The sequence below is a fragment of the Numenius arquata genome, chromosome 5, assembly GCF_964106895.1.
Source record: "Numenius arquata chromosome 5, bNumArq3.hap1.1, whole genome shotgun sequence".
Taxonomy (NCBI): Eukaryota; Metazoa; Chordata; class Aves; order Charadriiformes; family Scolopacidae; genus Numenius; species Numenius arquata.
The window spans coordinates 11,282,249-11,306,197 of record NC_133580.1 but is presented as its reverse complement, the minus strand read 5'-3'; the positions used below and the strand labels follow the sequence as shown (position 1 = coordinate 11,306,197).

General features: G+C 37.9%; 1 protein-coding gene across 2 annotated transcripts in view; it reads left to right on the top strand.

Annotated features, from left to right (window-relative positions):
* Positions 1-23,949, top strand: part of TENM1 (teneurin transmembrane protein 1) — a 249,015-nt gene that overhangs the window by 105,858 nt on the left and 119,208 nt on the right. For both annotated transcript variants that reach the window (XM_074147706.1, XM_074147705.1), the window contains exons 5-10: positions 8,324-8,476; positions 13,655-13,854; positions 15,282-15,492; positions 18,942-19,043; positions 20,121-20,315; positions 23,385-23,585. In XM_074147706.1, coding sequence (XP_074003807.1) covers positions 8,324-8,476; positions 13,655-13,854; positions 15,282-15,492; positions 18,942-19,043; positions 20,121-20,315; positions 23,385-23,585 — 1,062 coding nt within the window. The remainder of the gene's footprint in view (positions 1-8,323; positions 8,477-13,654; positions 13,855-15,281; positions 15,493-18,941; positions 19,044-20,120; positions 20,316-23,384; positions 23,586-23,949) is intronic.

The window sequence follows — 23,949 nt, the reverse complement described above, 5'->3', positions numbered from 1 at the left end:
CCTTCAAGTCAGAGGCGGTTATGTCTCAGGAATGACTACAGACTTGGGCCCAAACTGCACAACAAAACTCATTTTAATTTCAGGATCAAAGTTAATCTGGGATCAACTCAGTGTTTGTTATTGGAAGAATAAGAGAGACTATGTAAAGGCAAAATTATTTGCCCCATTGTATTTTATGACATAGTCTCCATTAACTTGTAATGAGCTGTGATTTCAGGCCAAATGAATGCAGATCAAAATTTAACATTAAGCTTTTTCTTTCCCTTATCTAATAACTTAAATGTGCTTTCTCAAATATCTTGTAGTGCTGTTAGATGCATGAGCTACATGTTACTGTTAAAAATAGGCCCAAATCTCAGCCTCAAGTCAGAACATTCCCAAAACTTGGAAACCCAAAGCTTATGCCAGATGAAAAATTTAGAAGTGGCTCTTATATTTGTAACAAACTAAGACCTGTGCCAGAGTGCTCTAAGCTGTGAATTCTTTTTCAATCAAAAGTTAAAGCAGCAAAATGTTTTTGGTCTTTTATTTTTCAGTCTTTCCTTATTATCAGTGAGACTCAATAGAGAAGCTTTTACTTGAAAACACATACTTCTGTATTTTCTTTCCTTTGAACTACTAGTCAGTTAAAATATTTTCTCTTCATGTTTCCATTTTGGCTTATAACCACCATGTTTATTATTTCGTCTTTTCTGGAATAAATTTGACTATTATAGGGACAGTAAGAAAATTATAGAACCCTGTAAATGGTTGTGTAACAGCTGATTTATTGAAAATCTTTAGTCATAATATTTAGTTTATCAAGTAAAACACATATTTTCACTTCAACAGGAGTAATTTCAGTGAATAGTTTCTAAAGTCGTAGTAGTTACTCCAGAAAACCCTCATTTCACAAAGTGGCTCTTTGGTCTCCATGCGTAAATGTGTTGAATTATTTTCTACCAAATAAAGGCATATATGCTTTTATTTTTCTTCTGTGCTTTCATATACGTTGAGAACTGTCATGCATTCATGGCAATCTGGGGCACAATTGCTTGAATTTACCTACAAAGAGGGCAGTAAGGCAGGCGAGCCATTGGGCCACCCACCACCCCTGGCCGAGGCCGTGGGAAGGGGGCAGAGCCTTTGGTTAAGGCAGAGTGAAATTGCCAGTGGAGCAAAAGGCTGACTAGTGAAAATATGTTATCTGCTCTTCAGACAGCAAAGTAAAATGGGCAAAATCTGCCTGCTGACAGTCTCCGTGTCTGGAGGACACGAGCTGTGTGTGTTTTAAAGATTTATGCAAATAAATGCTCAAATTTAAAAAAAAAACCAAACCATATTGAGGGAAAATTTTTGAAATTGAGTTACCTTAAAGTTTTCTATTTTTTGTTTGTAAAACAGAAATGGCTAAATCCCTGGCTATGTGTTGAGGTATATTTCTCTGGCATGAGGTGTTTGAAAGGACTGAGCTGGATCTGTGTCACCAGTAGTAGTACTTACAGGGATCGTACCTTGCAAAAGGACAGTGTGGAAATGAAAACTGACATTTCTCTAATATTTTAAAAATAGTTTATTTTATCTGATAAGTAGGATGAGGACTAGAAGACACTATACATACGGATGTCCAAAGGCTATAACATAGATTCTAAATTATCACATGAAAGACAAGAACATACCGGTTTCATTCAATGCAGTCAATAGTTGTGCCTTTCTGTTCGTCCATTGGTCTGTGTTGCTATAAGGAGTATAAAATAGGCTAGCATTGCAGAATGGTATAGCAAATAACCTCATTGTAATTAGAGGTTAAAGGTAATTAGAGGTAAAAAAACCTAAGAAGCTAACAACAATTAAAGAAGAAATTTGACCAGAAATTAAAGAGTAAGCAAGGCATACACAAGAGATAGAATATTTTTTCTGTAATTTTTCAACAGCACACCATTTTCTTTAAGTACAATACAATGTTTGATGTGGCTGCTCATCTAGTCAGTTATTTTTAGCCTATTAGTAAGTAGGATTTTTCTTCCATGATACCTTGCCATTTTATCAGCAGCTGATTTGGACTTGCAAATTACTGGTCCTATTGATCAAAGGTGCTGAACTCCTACGGTTCCTATTGATTTCAGCAGGAGATGCAAATGTTCAGTGCCTCTGAAAATTGCATCCCATGTTCTTAGATTTAACCATCCCTGACTACAAAATGACTATTTTATATACAAATGAATTCTCAAGTATGAATATGAAGTTGTCCCTATCCTTCATGATATTATCACTATTTATGAGTATGCACTGGAGATGGGTGTTGGGTCTTAAATTATATTCATACAGAGGGTGAGGAAATTAAAACCCCTCTGCTGTCTGCCATTGTGACCTTTCATTTCTCACACTGTGCACAAAGTAGAGGAGTGATGGTCTCAACACTGGGAAAGGCCAGGCCAAATTTTAAGGACATATGTATCTCAGTGCATAGACTTATGATATTGGTTACCTAGCTTTATACATTATAAAATAGAAATCCTTAACTCTGAGAACTAGAAATCTAGATTAGGTTTTCTTTGTTCCTAAATCTAACGTATGACTTAGTAATGAAAAATGAAAACAGACTAGTCATTATACATCCCAGTGGCAGGACTGCAGGAGAGGGGGTATTTCTATTCTCAGGTATAAAAATGTTAGGTATAAAGAGAAGACCACTTGACAAAGAGGGCAGTGCTTGAGAGTCAGGATGGCTATAACAAATATGTGGAAAAATCCTTCTTTCATGAAAGGCCATACATGGTCGAAAATAATTTATCAGTTCAATATGGATTTTAAAAAAAAAAAATGAATTCTTAAGACTGAATCAAATATTAACTGCCTCAAATTTGTTTAGAGCAGAAGGATCTAGCATTTTATTTCAAAATGAGTTTACAAAAGAAGAACATCTCTCCCGCCGATCAGGATCTAAACTTTGATTCTGATTCTTATTTGTGTTCAGGTATTTTCACATTGCTTCACCTTTATAGCACCTTTACAGAACTGAGGCACTGATGCAGCCATGGCTTCATGCCACAGTGAAATCCAGTTTTATAAGCAGAACCTGCTAGCAGTTATGGAAAATAAATACTTTTCTGGCACTTGGTCAGAGCAGGTGCAGAAAAAAATAGTCAGCTGCTGATATACATTCTACTACAGCTCTTCTAAAGTCTAAGCTTCAGGGGAATGATCTACTGAGATTTTGTAAAATAACTGGAAACAGCTAAACAAAAGCCTTTAGTGGAGGTCAGCAATTTGGAGAGACTTCACATTTGTAGGATTTTTGTCCTCTGAAGTTCGTCTTGTGGCTTGATAAGTACTTACTGCACAGGACTTTTTTGACATCTCCCCACTACTGAGAGTCTCTTTTGCACTGGAGCCAAGCCTCTTATTCATATTCTGCCAAACGTGTAGCACAGGAGTTGACAAGCTGTGCTTACACAGAAGGTAGATAAGAATAAATTAAATTAGATCATTGGCTTCATAGCAGATGGTGGGTTAATCCAGTTTACAAAGCAAGTTCTGAAAAAAAAGCTTATATATTTGTGAATATTTACTCGAGTATGCTGCAGAATTGGGGGGACTGAGTTAGTTTCTCTGGAATTGTTGGTTTGTTGTATTTAATTGTTGAACAAAATAAGCAATCTGGCCATTTACTTCAGAGGTAAAGACCCACGTTTTGCTTCCGAACAGGGCCCAACTGGTTTCACTTACAGCGGTAATGTGAAGCAACCAAAAACCTGCCTCTGGGTTGAGAAAATCCCTTAGCATAAAGTCACACTGGCCTTTCATGTCTTTGTTCTGTGAAGGAAATTTATGAGAAAGGTAGAAGATATAGGCCTTTATTTTATCTTCTTCTGCAAGTATCTGGTTTATACCTAATAATTATTTTTTACCTAAGAAGCATAGTAAATTAGCCAAGAAAAGCCCTGTACTATGAGTAGAATCTTCTGTATTTGAGAGAGAGGTCATTTAAAGATACCCTGAGCACCTCCACCATGCAGCCTGGCCATGGCAGGGTGACCAAGGAAGAAGTTTAGCTTCACCATAATCATGTGGCATCCTCGAGTCTCTTTAGCTTCACTGACTGCAGACTCCTCCAAACTTAGCATCTGAAATAACATCCATAATGCATGTTGAAAGAAAAACAAGAAAAAAGTGTTTGACCACTTTTGTGTTATAATTTTATCTGAAACTTTGAATTAAACAGGGCTATCTAATAAAATATAACTGAAATATAAGGACAGTGGCATCCATTGTATAAGCTCTATCTCCAAACATTATGCAAAGAAGGTAGAATTTTGCCTTCAGATATATTTGCCTGCCTTAGATCACCTCAGTGAAAGCAATGTACAACTCTGCTCGTGGCAGAGTGCAACTCATAAATAACACAAAGCAAAGAAATAATGTAATGATAGAGGGGGGAATATATTTGAGGTTCAAGCAAGCCAAGAAAGAATATCTTTTCAGATGAGCTTTTCAGTAGGATGGAAGATCCAAGGAAACAGAAAAATCAAGTTGGAAGTTCAAGAATGCCAGGTAAAGAAGCGCAGTTGCTACCAGCAGGGAGAATATTAGCACTCAGTTTCTAGACAAGAGGTTCAGTTCGGCCAAGATGAGGGGATGTTATGGGCTGATGATGCTGGTGACTCACAGCAGCCCCACCTAACTGAAGGTACAAATTTTGCGATTATGAAGCATACTGATGCTGCTAACAAGCTGTTCAATCTCCACTTGCCTGGTAGTCCTTGATTTTTGCTTGAAACTGTAGCAGTTCACCAATGACTTTGCGCATCCTACCAATAGCCAAGGTATTTTAGGTGCTGAAAAATACGGGGTATCTGCTTGCAGAATTTTTCTGGAATAACAAGTAGGCAGAGCCAAAGTAGCTTTTGCTTTTTCTGTAATAGCAGTGTGGTCATCAAACCTAAAAGGCTGTTTTTTGTGTGCTTTTGGAACTTCAGCTGCATCCGATAATGCATCTTTAGTCATAATGGTGGGGTTTGGTACTGTTAGTCAGCAGCCAGCCCTCAAAAGTACTGCAGTCGAGATCTTTTTGTGTAAACATCAGTCTGGAAGGCTGAACTTTGAGGAAAGGGCAGAGACCTTCATCAGAAAGTGAATCTCCCTCCTTTTTACCCAGCCCGGTCCTAAGTTGAACAGAGTGATGATGTTATCTTTTACTTGGTTTGTGGAGTAGAGTCTAATACCTGGGCACTACACATGGGAAATACAGCTGAGAATCTTAACAAATGCATTTGTGCTGTGGGAAATGACATTGTGGCCCACTGTTGAATTTCACAGCATTTTCTGTGCTCCTTTGTGTAAAAGGGGAAAAGGAAAAGCCAGAAATCCACTGGAAAAATCAAAGAGAGAAGTTCTTTTAAGGATTTTAATGAGATTCAGTACGTGCCTACTTATTTCTAAAGACATTTGAGAGAGAAAGATTTGAAAGTTTTATTTAATATTATTTGGTGAAATGTCTGTATATTTAAAACATGAAACATATGTTGTAGGAAACACAGGGTTTGTAGGGATTATGTATACCCTAGGTAAAAGAAAAGTATCACACAGAATGAAGGGGCAAGGTAGGGCTCTATGTCTAAATAAATATTTATTATTCCCTGTAGTTAACTTCTGAAAAAAGTATATCTAAGAACTAATGCCTTTACTAGTGTGTGTGGTCTGGTTATTACCGGAGTGATACCTGGATCTGAAGGTAATTTCTCAAGAGCTATAGCTAATGAAATGAAAATCAGATTGATATTAAGATTGCAAGATTTTCTTTCTGCAGTGACAGAAGTCATTCAGTTTAATTCAAGTAGACCTTATTTTCATAGCAATGTGCTTTGTTGTTCAAACACTTGCTCTTGCATGTTGACATGAAGCTGATCTACAAGCATCCCATGTCATCTCCACGGACTAGAAGTCCAAGGCTGGCAGAGACCATCATCTCTACAATACAGTTGGTGTTTCTTAGGCAGGAAACTGAGTGTCAAACATATATACAAACAGTTTTGCTAGCTTGCCAAGCTTTGGCATGAACTATAAAAACAACAGCACTTCCCTAGCCTGAAGGAAGACAAAGCAAGCAAACTATTCAAATTGGTGCAAATGGATGACAAAATGCATGGTGTGTGTAATCTGGAAAAGACATATAGTAAGGAAAAAAGGTACATTACATATTCAGTCCATGCTTTATGATGTAGCCTCTGCAGCACATGCAAATGCTGTCTTGGGAAATTAATAACAGCAGCAATGGAAACAGCGTAAGAAAGCAACTGAATTACATTCATCTTTCTATAATCATTAAAAGCATATTGATATGCGCAGTTATGTTTTACATCTAGTGTTGAACTGTTTCAAGTGCTGACAATTATTTGCATTAGTATAAATGAAATGTATATACATTAGTTACCAATCCTATTTTACTTTGTTCTTTTTTGTTGTTTTAAATCATAATAATGTCCAGAACCTCAAGCCAGGAGCAAGAGCTGCCTGCTCTAGAGATGTCAAGGCATGTTGATTTTTATTGTACCTTCTGTATGTAGAAGTAATGTGTCTTGCATTAATAAGCTCAAAGATCAGAACTTAGGTCTTCGTCATCTTTGCAAGACCTTTTTCAAAGTTTTAGCATGGTCCCATGATGATTTCAAGTCCATGGAATACGAAGCAACCCAGGCAAGTCGCTGGCTTGAGATCTTGCCGCTAACACTGGTGTAAGCTTCTAATATCTCTTCTGGAGAGTGGGAATTTACTGTCCAGTGGTGCTTCTTCAGAGCCCAGATCTGATGGTGAAGCAGTGGTTTGAGAATTCAGTAAGTTTGACTCTCTTCTCCTGATACCAATATAAAAAACTTAAATGTATGACAAATACTGTCACCTCACTAATACAATAGAAATGCTCTCATTTGCTTGATTTGGATCATATATCCATGGCTGGGTCATCCAGGAGTGCACAGATCCGTAATTAATGATTTTAGATTGGCAGCTTTGCATTCCTGTGGTTGTTTTGGCAAGCCCTTGCCAGGAACCCATTGAAGGAATGGGGTTTTGCTTTACAGTTTAACTTTTCAGCATGCAAGGGAGGCTTGTGAGCAAACACATAGAAAATGGATAATGGACTCTAGGTTTCCAGTTTGTAGTGAGATTTTTCCCTTTAAGTATGTGCAAGTGTAAAAGAAAACAATGTACTTTCTAAGTGCAAGACCCATTCTAGATCACACTTACTTCTCCTGCAAGTCTCCGAGGTTCCTACATGATTCAGGAAGAGCAAATATATTGCCTTTTGTGGTCCCACTGTGGGCAGATCCTACTCAGTGCAAATTGCTGCATGTGGCTAAGGAGGCTGCTACTCATGATTTGCTCTTTATGTGACAATTTCAGCTCCTCTGTAGGGGGTATCCTCAATCCATATTTTAGTGGGTCATCAGTCCTCCCTGCTGAGTTACTTCAATGTTAAGGCAACCTCTTCCTTGGAAGAATTTGCCCTCCTCAGTAAGACCTAGGTAATTGCCTCGAATGACTGCAGTACTATCATATTATGCTTAAAATAAGATCCTCTGTAGCTTTTTCTTCTATCATCCTTCGACGCCTCAGATCAGAAACAAGAGAAAGGAAAGCAGAAAAAGTGAATGGCTTTGTACGAAAAGTGGAGTAGGCAGCCCCCATGTATGGTGAAAAAGATAGTTCATAACTTCATAAAAGGGTTCATTTAGTATTCATTCCCAGTGCATACATAAATAACAACTATATTTCTGTTAATGTGTATTGTAGAATAGTTGCATATATTTTAGATCTAGAGCCAGTTTTTTTATCTGCGGTGTAATTCTAGAGTAAATCTATGGAGTCAGTGTTTTTACTAATGTTTAACCTAAGTGAAAAGATTTGGGAATGCAATGGGCACAGTTTCACTTATAACTGGGTTCAAAAGGTGAGAGGTTTTACTTGGTGTCAGTGCTTTAATCAACAAACTCTGAGCTCTTTGACAGCTGAAAGCTGAGGGACAGCATTGATGTAGCATTAGAAGCTGTCACAAAATACTAAATCCATTCAACTGTTACCCTTTTAAATGCAAGTATTTCCATTAATTGCTGTAGAAATTCATCACCCTGACCTGGCTGAGCTCCAAAAGAAAGTGTGGAAGCTAATTAAACGTTGAGTTTTAAGGTAAAATAGTAAATTGCTCATTAGACCCCTTGAAATTCTGATTTATTACTAACAGAATGAAGTAATACTCAACTTCGCAGAAACTGGGTCATAGCATTCTTTCTTAGCCTGACTGAAGGTGCTGTAGTTTATCAATTAATTAGTCTTCATTTTTTTGCAGCAGTACACTTGTTTGGTTTAACCTGGCAACTCCAGCCTGTTGAAGGGCAGCTATATGAAAATGGAGTTAGCAAAGGAAATAAAGCAACAGAATCCATGGATACTACATACTCACCGATCGGAGGAAAAGTTTCTGATAAAACGGAAAAAAAAGGTACGTGTGAATGAGAAGACAGATTAAAAATATTTAAACATTACTATGGATCAGATTCTGTATTTGGTACAGTTTGACAGTATTTTGAGTACAGGTTTTATCTTTTCTAGTATAATTTTAAAACAGGTATGAAAAGCCCATAACCAGATTGCTTGTTTTAGCAGAACTCTTACTAAGATTAGCAACCCACCTAAGCCATTAGGAAGGTAATGTTCAAGAGCAAAATAATTGCCCTTCTTTTGTGAGAGAAGAGAGATTAGAGCATTTGGCTTCTATCTTAAGACAGGGAAGGTGAGACTGTGTTGTCCTTGTTCAATTCATGCAGAGGGCTTGGTGCTGTGCCTGTCTTGCTGACCAAAGTCATCTTAGGCAAAGTGAAACCCTTTGTACTGACATGTCAGAATATGCAGAGGGGTAGAAATCTTAATGCTTTTAAAGGCATCCAGTTCTTGAAGGCATAAGCTAAAATTACAGCATCCTGGCTTCACCAGTCATAGTGAATCAGCTCGCAGGAATCTACTGAGGTTTCACAAAGAGCCTGTGCCAGTCCGGCAGCTCCCTTCTGCCAGGGTCACAGTCCTGCTGCTGTGGGGACAGTCCTGCTCAGCCCCACTCTCCCTGTGCAGCTCCTGCAGCCCTGTGCCCACTGCAGGCACTGTCTCATGCATGACAGAGACACGTCAGTTCACTATGGCAGCAGAAGATTACTTCCTTAAAAAATGTGAATGTGAATCGGCTCTTTTGAAGGGGCAGAGAACTGCCAGAGCTGGCATAGGAAAGGAGAGGGCTGTGCAGCTGGGAGTGTGAAACACAGCAGCACCGTCTCGAAGATGCGCAATTTCTTTCTCTCAAGTCCTGTCATTTAATGTTATTAGATCACCTACTCCAATATTAGTTACAAGCGCTGGCCCATGCTTCCCGTTGGCCACCATGGTGATGCTTTCTGACTCTTAAGAAGCAGATGGACCTCCTGTTTCTTTTTATGATACTCAGAAAAACTGGATACATCAGATTAGATCAGAGAAAAGTGAATGGGAGTAGAATATGAATCCTAGTCATTCCAGTTATTAGGAGGAAGGTAAAATTGTACTGAGAGCTCTGCAATGATAAGAGATTTCCAGAGTTTTCAAATTTCAGAGCAGAGCAGTGATTGGATTTTGTGTATGCCAGGTAAGATCTATTACTTATTATATGAGACCAGGTGGAACATTGTTGTACCAGTCCCTCCAGAAGGAAGATTACATCTCACACAAATAGTCTTACAAATCAATGTGGCACAACTGGATGAAGATCATATTAGATAAATGAGCAATATAAATATATGTAAGGAGACAATGATCCATTATTTTTTCCCTTAGAATAGATTGGTAGTGACTTGTAGAAAAATTTTTATACACTTCTGTATTTTTGTCCTGGTGCACCACGGAAAAATAACTCAAATAGTTCTTCTCAACTGCATTAAATCATTTTGTCAATATATTACAGATTTAATAAAAGTTTTTCCAAAGCGTTTGGCTTCCAAAGGAGGATGTGCGGGAAAAACATCAAAAACCTTAAAAATACGCTGCCTGAAAACAGAGAAAATAATATATGAGTCAATAGAGACTCAAGGTAGTGGGTAAAAAAAGCAAAGTATTGCCTTGCCCCAGGCAATCCCAACGTCTTGTGTAGCTACACAATTCCTCCACAACACTAAAGCATGGAGGGCTCTGGCAGCAGAGCCACATCACTGAGGGTTTATCCAGCAGTTTCAGAGGTCAGTTTTGAATATAGCTAGTCTATTGTCCCACTTGTCCCCTTTCACCTTTTGGGAGTGAGAGTGTATGCTAATGAGGAGCGTACACTCCAGAAAACACAAGAAAAATCATGTGGGCTTAGTACTAGGCATTACTACTTGCATGGTCTGGCCATGGCTAATTTTTGCTGATTTTATTTCTTTCCAGCACTTTTCATATATAACACTAATTTTATTCCCAGTGCTCGTACCAAATTCTCCATGTAGATGTGCTAGGAAGGATGATTTGGAAACAGGCAACTCCTTTCACTACAGCAGGATAGCACAGAAAGTTGATGCTTTGCCTGTAAACTTGAATCATCTGATGTGATTTCACAGGATAAATAACTACTGCCTCCCATTTTCCTAGCTCAATGCAGCATCACAGAATGCTTTTCCAGACTTTCAAAGTATATCTTTTAACTAATCTTTTAATGAAAATCAAGTTTACAAACGAGCAAGTCAGATTTCTTTAAGAAGACATTTTATAACACACTGACCCATGGCTATGAGTTAACATTTTAATATGTAGTAATGTGATTAAAAACTCAGATATCCTATTGATGCTGGTATTTACCAGGGGAGTACAAGGAAATTGATTGTTTCAGGATCAGTAATAATCATCATATGGGTACTTTCTTTTTAAGATAATTGGCACCACGCTGTTCAGAGTTTTACTTTCTTGAAGCCAAAAGAAACCTGTGATTAGGAATGTATGTTCTGTTTTAGACTTGCAAGGAAAGTGCTTAGGAAGAATAGGGAAGAATTAATACCAGTCGGCAAGACTGGGAGCTGTACAAGGAATTGAATATAGATAATTAAATGATACTTTGTCACAAGAAAAACATTGTTATGAGAGATGCTTTTTAGAACAAGAACAGAACTTGTATTGCAGCACTGTAATTTTTAAAGCTTATTTCAGACTTGTCAAGAAAGAGCAAGGAAGTATACAAGGATAGTCTGTGAATAGTGTATCTTCAGATGTTTTTTTGTACAGCCAAATACCTGCTTAGTTCAATTAAGCATAGAAACAGGCTAAATTCTTCTTCTATAAAGAAGGCACTGTGGCTCAGTGAATATGAAAACATGCACTTCAGACACAGCTCTTAACAGTAGCCTTTTCATGCTGTATGGTTGTCTGAAAAAAACGTTGTTTGAAAGGTAGAGATGCTGCAACTACATACTTTCAGTAGGTGGTAGATAATATACATGTTTTCCTGTTACCATTGTTAACTGCAGCATGCACTTCTTTCCTGTGTAATGAGATAAAAGTAAATCTAAGTACACCTGTTTTTTAAAGGATTACATACAATTATTACTAAAACAAAGGCATTTTCAGCTAAATGTGGACAAACTCAGAGATACATTGTTTTTGAGACTAGCAACACTAACATGGCATTCAGCATAATTAGATAACATCAATTAGTGAAAATACTCCCTGACTAAAGACACAATGCTTTTTATTTTCAGTGGAGAAACAGGCCTTCTCACTTCAACAAATTTAAGAAGCAGTTACTGTATTTTAAAGGACCTTGAACACAGACCAATAATGCCATAATTTCCAAAATTATACTGTATCCTTGACTTTTTACTTAGTGCTCTACCGTCTTGTAATTGAATCACATTAATTACTATGTGTCAATATCACCAAAAAGTTCCTTAGTGTTTTACTTAACCCAGGGTAATTGCTTGCAAAGAATCATTAAGATTTAATATCTCTGGAGTACTGGAAATAGGGGAAAAGGTTTTTAAATTTACATCAGCCAAGTAGGATCTTATATGGGTTGGGGTGGGAAAGGATCCGCTTTTGTTGCCCAACATAGGAAGTTTAATTCTCTTCGAAACTCAACATTCAAGATTTTTTCCATGAAGCAAATTGGACAGAAGTAGTCTCACCTTGAACATTGTTAAAGCAGCAATTTGGAAATATTTTAACTCATGAGCTAAATAGCAGGTGTATTTTTAGAGTATTAGATTACAAGTTCTGTGCTCTAAAAATAGATGCTTTTATGTTTTAAAGTGTTAAAAGTCAGCTCCTAGTTCTTGCTGTAGGCTTGGTGACACAAAGCAGCCATAAAGCTGGAAGATCCAGTACCCTGAGAATTGCTCCTGCCCTGTAAATTAAATCTCTATTCATTAAGACTGCTAAGTACTTCCTACACTAGTTAAAGCCTATGTAAGATCCCACCGAGGATCTTTGTTATTAATATGTTCAGGAAGAAGCTGGTCCTAGCTTTGCTACTGCTGTTTCCATTTCCAATGGAAATTTATAAAATTTCATGTACATTATGTTGCATTAGATATTTATATGCATTATTGTAAAAGGTGAGGCTCCAGTCACTTTGATTGCTCCTCTTTATCGTTCACTGTGATACTGGAATGAAGTGAAACATAAATGGATATGGCTGCTGAATTCAATCTTCTTCTTTTTCTCTGATGCAGCATACTGTCCTGATTTTTTTTTCTAGTTGAGAGAAGGTATGGAGATGCAATTTAGAGTTTTGCAAAACTTACAATGGAATTAGCTCAGATGTTAGCAGGATTTGGTCTGTGATTTGCAGCATGTCATGATGCTGATCACAGACAGGCATTAAAATACACAAAGATGGTGATAGAAGCCAGCAAAGCAAGCCAGCTCCAATTTGGTTTGGCAATGTCTTCTTTTTGCATTCCATTTCCCTTTCTATTTCAGCTCTCTCATACCCATGTGTGAAGTTACATACTGTAGATGTCTGCAAATTTATTGTTAGGCATTACAAAATTATGCCAGTTTTCTCCTTAGATTGCCTATCCCTATCCTCTTGCCCCTGCAATGCTTTCATGCAGAAAGCCCAAGCCAAAACAGATGTCCTTTATTTCTCCAGGACAAGATTATAACTACTATAATAAAATCATTAGGAATGGTGATTAATCAAAATCTAGGCTTTGGACATGGGCTCCGACCTACCAGGTTTGATGGATATTCTGTCCTCACTGGTGTCCATTTGTGTAGCTTATGCAATGCCCGTTCAGCAGTAGTCCGAAATACGTGCCAGAGGAAGCTCTCCCGCTGCCTTCTCTCTATGTGTTCTCAGTTGAATGGGTTTTGTTTGCATAGCTGATAGGTAAAGACCGTGGTTTACGCAGCAGCACTTCTACCTTTTTATATTCAGTAAAGCATTCCAAGATTTCCAGGGCAAAAATGCACTGTGATGCCTGTTGTAACTACTGCATGACTGCATGCAAGTTTGTCTTTTTCAACCAGTTGAATAATAAAATGCAATGGTTTCAGTGAAACGCCCTCCAATTAGAGGTGGTTTTAAATATATTCTCATATTTCGAAGGCATGTTTATACCTCGTGACCTATTATCTTCACCCACCATGAATACGCAACTGATTGTTTTGTTTGTTTCTGGAAAATTAGTGTTTCAGAGGGGACGGGCCATAGACACAGGAGAAGTTGAGATTGGAGCCCAAGTTATGCAGACAATCCCCCCTGGTTTATTCTGGCGCTTTCAGATTACTATACATCACCCCATGTACCTGAAATTTAACATTTCCCTGGCGAAGGATTCTCTGCTGGGAATTTATGGCAGAAGAAACATTCCACCTACTCACACTCAGGTAATTAGAAATAATGTTAATTCTATCATACTTATATTTTCAAACAGCAGTGGATGCGAATGTTCACAGTACACTTTCAAAGCAGGGAAGAAGGAAGGGTCTAGCTGTAACCCCAAAAAGCAGTCTGTTTATCCCTTTCTTTTACTGACGTCTAGCCATACCCTCAAACTGTGTTCGCTCAGAGGAAGGGACAGTGTCGTACCAGAAAGGTCAGCAGCTGTGGCCACTGTGATGTGACTGTCCAAGAGGTACACGCTGTGCTGCTGTGTAGCTCCAGCATCTTCTTGCAGAGGCCGGGGTTCAGAGGGATGAAGTACCAGATCATTTGAAAATGCTTTAATCTTTTTACAACTTCATCAAAACAAACAGATTACATAGTATAAAGAGTTAATGGGGGGGGGGAGGAAGCTGTTTCTGATTTCTAACATGAAGGTTATTTTAGAGTGTTTACTCCTAGGGATTTTGCAGGAGAAAACCTAGCTAAACAGTAAGAATATGCATTCAACTATTTTTTTCCTTTTTTTTAAGACTTATTGTGCTTGGCATATGAAGCTGTCATTTCTATGGATAATAGATTTTTCAGCTTTCTTATAGCAGGATCACCCTCCACAGAGCATGATAAACTTATATATGGAATCATGGAGAGATTGTTTAGAAGGGGCCTCTGAAGATCATCTAGTCTAGCCTCAAAAATTATTTACTACAGTTTTTATCTTAGAAATAAGATATTTTACCTGTCATTTACTTTAATTGAAGCTGGATCTTCAGTTGAGCTGAAATTGAACTTTACTGAAAATCAGAATGCTTAGAAAAACCTAGAGAAATACTTACATTTCTTGAACAAGAATTCATAAAAAGGTTTACAACTCTGATGCTTTGAGGCCAACTGGTCTTAAAGTTGTCATCATCAACTTGGTTAGCTATTAAGACCTTCCATGTAAAAAATAGATACTTATTTGCATTAATAAAATTAAATATAAATAAAAAATATATTTAGGTTTTGATATATGATATTAAGGGACAAACATTTAAAAATCTGATATAGAACAATAGGTTCTTGTATCTGGTTTTGGCATTTGAAATTAATCACTGCATAATGTAGGCACTACAGCTTGAAATTCTGGAATTATTCCCATTAAAGAGATGTAATTTTTGAAGTAACTCTGCTGTATTTCGTGCAGCAATTTGCCCTGCCATAGTCAGCAGCAAGTTTTGATGCCAGATTTCTGACCTACCATGATGCTTTTTATATGGAAACTAAAGCTAACTAGAGTAGGTTATGCATCTGCTGTCCACGTTGGTGAATATTTAGTCAGTCAGGCAATTCCTCTGAAGATTTCAACTGTTTATTCCGGTTTGAATGAGACATGCAGAGTAGATTCATAAAAATTCGCTAGGTGGTTAATCTTTGCTCATTATTATTTCAGTTTGATTTTGTAAAACTGATGGATGGAAAACAGTTAATTAAACCAGAACCAAAAAACTCAGAGGAACCTCAGCAAGCTCCCAGGAATCTGATCTTAACTTCACTGCAAGAGACAGGCTTCATTGAGTATATGGATCAAGGAGCTTGGCATATGGCTTTCTACAATGATGGAAAGAAAGTGGAGCAAGTGTTTGTACTAACTACAGCGATTGGTAAGAACAATTACAATAAAATGGTTATTCTGATTATTTTATTGGAAAGATGTATTTGAAAAGAAATTATTGACCTTGATTCCGGCTTCTCTTAAGTATTCTCTTAAACATGTTTTATTTCAGCTTAGTTTAATTAACCTCAGTGGAGCAACTTCATGTTTATGCCAATATTAGACAAAGAGCAACACTTGTATATTAAAGATGGATGTTATCAAATTAATTAAGTGTGAAGTTTTCATGTGTGTTAAGATTTTTATACAATAGCTTAAATGCTTGAGTAATTTCTGGTGTTATCTTGCTCAAAGTAAAAGAGATTATGTCTGCACTCTATCTGCATGGGAACCATAAATCCTACAAAAATTATCCAGGCTTTAAGTTCTTATTTCCAGTATTTTAGTCAGATAGAAAATTTAAAAGGCAGCTTTTGTGGATTTGATTGTGATTGTTGTTTGATGGATGGGTGGTGTTGTTTTATACAGTTATTCAAATGCACCATTTTGTTTGGAACACAGAAGGCAAATGTAGGAGACAGTGTCCTGGTGGCATGTAAGAACTCTACTGTTTTTTTTAATACATATAGGCGGACAAGTGTTTCCAACTCTAGGTATTGTTAGTGAGCAGTTCTCACACATAGGGTTTCTTTGGAATTTAAATTTACGTAAAGTGTTGGATTTATGACAGTCTTGGTTTGCTGCAAGACTTTAACCACTATGCCCTTTAGTTAACCTGTTCTACCATATGTTTAGCAAGATGTCTTTACTAGTAATGGACATGCCATCTGCTCTTTAGAACAATTGGATGCTATTTTTACTTGATGGTAAACACCTTGCAGAGCAGGACAGTATGGTTCAAATACCAAGATTTTGAAGGACTTGGAGGAAAATAATTCAGAAATTGATATAGAATTGTAATGACTGTTTTTTTGTTTAAAAGTTCATATTTACTCAGTTCAGAAAAGTTAATCTTTTACAAGAATGAAAAAATGCCATTATTCAATGCCATATGAGAAAATAATATTCAAGCAATCTATGAAGAGCATAAAAACTGGCCAAACTCCAGTCCAGACCAAAATCCAATTACCTGCCCCCTTGTTTATTTCTACTGTAAGACAACAGTGTTTATACAGGAGGGTTTAAGCAATATTTCATTATGAAGTAGCTTACCCTCTCCAAAATAAGAAATAAATAAATAAAAAGATGAAATTGAATGCTACAGTTTGGTTCTTGTTACATTTGTTGAAAAAGAAGTTGTCCATCCCTTCTCTGGCCAATATGCAGAACAAGTGGGTCTTAACAGAGAGGAACAATGGGAGCCATGGTGCCCGCAGGAATCCTTACCCTTATACCTAACCTTGGAAATGACTCTGTTTGGGGGAAAAAGAGGATTCATTCTGCAAGAATCTACTGCTGATGCATTTGAAAATAGCACTAGCTATTGTGATTTCATAACCTCATACTTCGCATAGTGGTTCTTGGTTGTTTGGGAGTCTCCACACAAAAAAATAATCCTTGAGCTGTAGTCCTTACCCTCGATGGGGCTGGAGTCATATTTGACATCTCCTTGACAAAGGAATAAATCAGGACCACAGATTGAAACACTCAGAATAGAGCAAGAGCTTGGATGCATCTCTGCTGTACACTGCTGTTGGCTGTGTGAAGCAGTCATGCCCTCCTCGTGAGCGTCTGTTAAGCAGTATTTCAAGTTGCTCAATGTTAGTTATGTACAAAATTGATTTTGCTGACACTTTAGCTAGAGTTCTGATGAGACTTTCCCTTGACGGGGGTAATTTGCATGCAAAATCTGGCGTGCCTCAAGTACTTTCATAGACTGAATGAAGGCCAGCCCAAACTGGACATTGCATCGAGGGGAAGTAACTTTTCAAACCATTAATTCTTCCTTTCAGATCAACGTAGGGATCACTTACCATGTGATTCTGGAAAACTGAGAAGACAGGCAAGCATAGACAGAGCAAGAGAAGAGTTGATAATGAACAGTAGTATGTGAAAAAATAATAAGCATATCTGTGAAAAAACTTACCTCTGAAAATGAGCTAGTTTTTTGACTTTGAAACAGACATCCGTGTACAGGTTGTGGATGTCTGATGAACAGATACATATCAAATGCCTGTTCTTTGGTATAAAATGATAACCTGAAAGGAACATTTTTAAATAACAATAGGAGTTTTCAAGAGGAACCTTGAGGATCCTTATCTGCCCAAGTGCCCATAAATAAGATCCAAATAAACTTATTTCACTTATTCATATTAGTTGTAGTATGTGCTTATAATCTATCTTTTGACAAGTTACATTTTAGTTTAAAAGTATGTAAAAAGTATGTAAAAGTAAAAATCAGATTTGATTAGCTTAAATATTCCAATACTGTCAATAGTATGCCCTTTCTTGAGGAAAGTTTTTCCTCCCAAGCCACTTGCCAGAGACAGATACTTTTCAAAAGGTTCTCAGTTTTCTTCTTTTTCCCCAACAGTTATTATTTTGTAGGAAAGGACTCATGTTTCCCATCTTCTATAGCCAGAGGTGCTTCCCCACATCTATTAATGCGTGTGCCCATAAAACCGTCTCAGTCCCCCCTGCTCCTGTAGCCCCTCTCCTGTCCTGCCCAGTACCTGCGTGGACTGCAGAGACCCTCAGTCCGACTGCTGGCCTGATGGTGACAGACTTCACTGGGGAGCAACTTAGCCTTGGATTTGCTTCATATTCTTTATATAAAATCCATATAAATCAGGGAATCCACTGAATTCCTGCAGGAGATACATGTGTAAAATAAAATCAGCTAATCCAGGTACAGATATGAGCCTGTCCCATAATGTGTGAGGTTACATGGTTTATTATCCAAAGCTGTGTGATGAAACATGGGCAAGTTTAAGATCTGAATTGAAGGTGGTTTGGTCTTTTTTTTCTTCAAATTTAGTTCATGGTCCTTTATTGCATTGAGTTTTATCACTGTACAAAAGACTATTTTTTCTTCATCTGATTGTATAGAAGTGGAAATCCTACCCTTCTCCAAGATATTCAATTCACATGGTTCAAGTGAACACCATAGAAAGCAATTTACTCCATAAACAGGTTTCAAACAAATTACTTCAGCAATAAAAGAAAGTGTTTAAGGTGGACATTTTTCAGCAAATACTCTGGTTCTTGCAGTGCTTTTAATGGTGGTAAATTTTACATGAACACTTACTTTAAAAGCTTTTTGGTGTAATATAAATGATGCACTTGTTATCTCAAAGCTGTCAAGACAAAATCTAATATTTGCAAGCTGCTTGAACAGGAATTTTGTTTTATGCTCCCTATGAATGAAAATGGGCCTTTTACTGCTTCTGCACCTATTTGTATGTTGAGATGTGTCCTGCAGAATGAGGTGAAGATGCCATACATTTCAAATTCAACCAATTTGTATTTTTCTTTGTGCACAACTCTCTGAATAAACAGAAATCCTGGATGACTGCTCTACTAATTGCAATGGAAATGGAGAATGTATCTCGGGGCACTGCCACTGTTTCCCGGGATTCCTTGGTCCTGATTGTGCAAAAGGTAATCTCATATTAACTGACCCACAATGCATGACAGGGCTCGTGATTATGGTGTGTGACTGCTGGGCTTGCAAAGATTCAAAGTGATTAAAGGACATTAAATTCTTTTTTCCAGCCAGATGGCAGATACAGTACAAGCACACACATAGAAGGTTTCTTTATGCTGTACTTGAGCTAAGATGCATCAGTCACTTCTCTCTCCCTGACTTTCAGAGTTAATAGATTCCTCCATCTCTCTTTGCATCCGCTGCATGATTATAAAATACAGTTTTTAATAAGCGTGTTAGCTTAGCATAATGTTTTCTGTTATTTAAAAGTGACAAACAGTTTCACTTTGGAGAAAATTGTATGAGTCAGTCAAACGCTTCTGTGGTCTTAACTTGAATAGGGTATAGAAAAGAAACCCAAAGCAGCTTAGAGACTGTTTTCCAGCGTTTGGGGCAAAAAAAAAAAAAACCACGCTAAAAAGATTGTAAGTCAGTTTATTTCTGTTTCAGATAATTCTGTTGGTATTATCCATCATCTACTGTGTATGATGTCTGGAATTTCTTGTGTTTTCCCAATGTTTCCTCAAATTTAGGATTGACTTTAGTTTTTAAGAGCTTGATTGGCTCAGAAATTGATACTGGATTGTGAAACTAAGCTTCCACATCACTGGTTTACACGCAGATCAGTAGTGGCTAAAACTTCAGTAATATTAACTCTGCTTAGAAGAAAGAAGGGCAGTATCTTGCTTCAGTTCACAGGGAAGAAATATTAATCTTACTGAAAATCATAAGCGGGCATCACTGCAAATTTTCTGCAGAGGCCAATCAAGGGGAGGGAATTATTTTTATCTTCTAGGATATCCCATTTCAGGTCAAAATTAAGGTATTCTAGTGAAGTAGACTGAGGAGATGAGGACATTGTATTACTGCTGCACTACCTAGTCCAAAGATTTCAGTCTGTCACAACCCTCCAATCAAACAGAAGATCAGGGGCTGGAATGGAAAAGCAATTTCACAGAACGATAAATGCAATAAATGTTAATCTATTTAAGTATCTAAATACATTAAAAAGGTCAACCTGTCTTCTTCAGATTCCTGTCCAGTGCTGTGCAGCGGAAATGGAGAATATGAGAAAGGTCACTGTGTGTGTCGAAATGGGTGGAAAGGACCAGAGTGTGATGTTCCAGAAGAACAGTGTATTGATCCAACCTGCTTTGGCCATGGCACTTGTATCATGGGCGTCTGCATCTGTGTCCCTGGATACAAAGGAGAGATTTGCGAGGAAGGTGTGTGAAGTTTCCCTCTCTATAGTTAGGGGTGTTGATTTTTGTCTTTAATCTCCAAACCTGTTTTAAGGTAGTTAAGAACTCACGTAGATGTGAGAAGCTGACTGTGAAGCAGTACTGTTTTACTCAGAAGCACCTTTACTGCCTCATAGAAAGTAATGTTAAGGTAGAAAATTATCAAAGGTAAAGCATTCAGGTCTCAGTGACAGTCAGTGGAAGTGTTGTGTCACTTTTCACAACAAGTGAAAGTTGTGAGACCATCTTGTTTTATTTGTCTCCACTTTTCTTCTCTCAGGCTTTTTTCAGGAAGGGTGGCCAGTGTTCCCTGTCCTGCTTGCTGCCAGAACCCTCAGTCCCTTAGCACATGCTGTCAGAGAGCCTGTGCAGACTGTTTTACTTGGCCAAAAGCTAAGGGTAAGGCAGTCAGAAGATCATTTAAACAAAATATGATGTGGTAGTTCTTCAAAGTAATCAGAAGATCGTAATCAGCTTTTCCCATTCTTCATTCTGTTACATCTTAGATTTTTTCTGTGAAGAACATACTGACAATATAAAGCCAAAAGGGCACCAAACGGTTTTGGTTTAACAGAGCATATTGTGTAATTCTGTTATCGTATGTCATTTTTACTGTGAGCCTGTGTTCAGGGTACTAAACGGGCATCCTTTAAGGCTTGGCTAATAAAAACCAGGAAATTCCCAGAACAAGTAATTGTACTTTTGCTGGTTGTTGTACTGCTGTGTCTCTGCCCTCATCTATAGAAAGAAGCACTTGTCGTTTGCCTGTTAGCATTTCTGAGATAGCTCATCAGCTTTGACTTTCTTCCCCTGTGCATGGCCTCGGAAGCAGAACTCTTCTTCATGCTTGCCCTGATGTGTTGATTTTTCACTAGTCCCCTTAGCCTGAAGCTAGTGACAGCATACTTTGTGCTTCCTGCTATATAGATTTTAGGTAATTCTTCTGAGTAGCACACAGAGGAGGCTCTTCATGTGGCTTGAATTCTGTAGTCATAAAAATGTCCAGGATAGATTTGATGGATTTGACATACCTGGTACAGTTTCTAAAGGGAGGATCAAGAGAATGCTTCTGACATTCTCCGTGTTGGCAGTTTCAGAAATGGACAAAAGCAAGAAAACCCAAATGGGAAAAATCAAGTAATACACAGATTTACTCCCTGAGGCCGTGATGCCAAATAATCCTGTAGCTGGTGAGAGGCTGACTGCTGTTTTCAGTTGCTTTGTTTCTTGCCATAAAGTGATCCTGCAAAATGGTTGAAAAGAGTAATTGAGATAAAGGTACTCAGACAGCTATTGAAACTAAGAGTGTGAAAACATTGGACTTTTAAAGTCAGAGGCGTATTTAAATTTTAAAAGAAGGTGGAATTATGTAGAAATAGGGTGCTTGCACAGACAAACCTATGCAACCAAGTATAGTGGGATTTTTTTGTAACAGTGTGTGCATGACAGGGCTGTTCAGTTTACTGTATTTGGACAACATAACTTGTGCAGTAGTGGAAGTAATTCTGTCAGGAATTCAGATTACATTATTGTATGTAAATATGAGTTTAGTATTATAGCAGTATTGTTAACATAGCAGACACAGTAACACATGTACTATTCAGGGAACAGCAGTAGCTACAGGTATTCGTTGCTATGGGAGTCCTTTGAGTTTGTCCTGTCATATTATCGTTACTGAAGTGAGTGATACTTTTTAAACTGTTTATGGAGTCACCCAGTTATCTTTAAAAGATCAGCAAAACAAAAAACTGTCTCGGGATGAGAGAAAATTGCTGAGTATTTTTGTCCTACGCAAGATATGCGTTGTCCAGAAACACTGATTCCCCTCTTTCAGAATTTTATTGTGCTGTGCACAAGCCTGGAAGGCTGAAAAAGATACAACATAAATCTTGAAGTAAGATCTTGAATTGGTGGCATAGCAGCTCAAAAGATGAAGCATCACTTCATTCTTAGGTCAAAAGTTCCTATAAACTGGAGGCCATTAATCTCAACATCTGAGGTATTTAGCCTTCCCTTACTGAAGCAGAGAGCATCTCTTCATTTGTGTAGCACAGAATACTGTTTGATAAGTTTACAGTTTAATTATTAAAACAACACCTGTACTGATATTTGAAAAATGCATACAAGAACTTTCAAAATGCCTCTTTAACATTAGTCTGAAGCATGATCTAACATGAACAGGCTTTTGGCTAATTGTTTTCCATGCTCAGACCCCACAAATCCTCTTCATCTCTGCAGTCTTCCTGCAGCCTCCAGAGAAGGCAGGCTGTGTTCTGCTTAAAATCTGTCTTGTTAAAGAAATGCTGGGGATTTATGAGAGAATATGCTGATTATACAGGACTAACCAGCTGATTTAAATTCTTCAACACAGCTCCTGAATTTTTCACTAGGAATAGTTTTATCCAAATTGAGAACAAATATAGCTCTTTGTCTGTTTGCAAATTGTACATCAGTACATTATGACTTTTATGCATCTGTTCATTATCTGCAATTGCCCAGCACATACTTTTTATGAGTGTATGCGATATTTTTAAACCAAGCATTCAGTCAGAGATTCACTACTCGGGGTTAGTGGATGGCTATATTTTTTGTATCAAATTTTCAGCTGTAGAGATAACTTTCCACAGAAAGATGAAAGAATAAATCTTTCTTCTCCCAGAGCACAAATACCCAAATGGAAACACAGTACACAATTGCAGAAGTAATTACTAATTGCTCCAGTTCTTTCCCAGCCCTGCTACTGAAGCACAAACCTGCACTCACTTGGACCAATAGATCTGTCTTGGCCATCTACATTTTTAAAATAAGACAATATCCTTGACAAGCAGAATCATATGATCTCTAACAGTCTACATGCTTGCTTTTTTTCTTGATTTTGGTTTATACTTGCACAGATGTTAGCATAGTCTGTTTTTCTCCTCATGTTTGATAACATCAGTTTGGGTATTTGCACAAAAATCACCAAATTAGTCTGAATCCCTGATGTATTTCACTAGGAAATGGCGGTAAAGGTGCATGCTTTATGCTCTAAGTTGTATATTCCCTCCTTTCCAGAGGACTGCTTGGATCCGATGTGCTCTGGCCATGGTGTGTGCGTTCAAGGGGAGTGTCACTGCTCCACGGGCTGGGGCGGTGTGAACTGTGAGACATCACTTCCCGTGTGCCAGGAGCAGTGCTCAGGGCACGGGACTTTCCTCCTGGACACAGGACTCTGCAGCTGCGAACCACAGTGGACGGGTTCAGACTGTTCAACAGGTATGCATGCTGGAGATTTTATTTTTTCAAAAATGCCTATGCTCTCTGTTTGAGTTGTGAAAGAAAGTAGTTACTATTACTGTGCTAGTATGAGTTTAAAAAACAAGATAGGGACGAACCAGGGGTGCTGTTCCATGGCACTTAATGGGCTTGGCAGCAACTGGCTTTCTGTTGACAAGGACAGACAGGCTTTTTCTTTGTGACAAGAATGTTGACTGCCTGGTAGCGTGCCAGCGTGAATGTTACTTCCTGCAGGAGTGCAAGTGCCTCCTGGCATGGATTGGAGTTAAACATGACTGTCACACGAGATATTGAGCACTTATCAGGCTCATGCAATGAGGGAATCTGCAACTCTGAGAGAGAC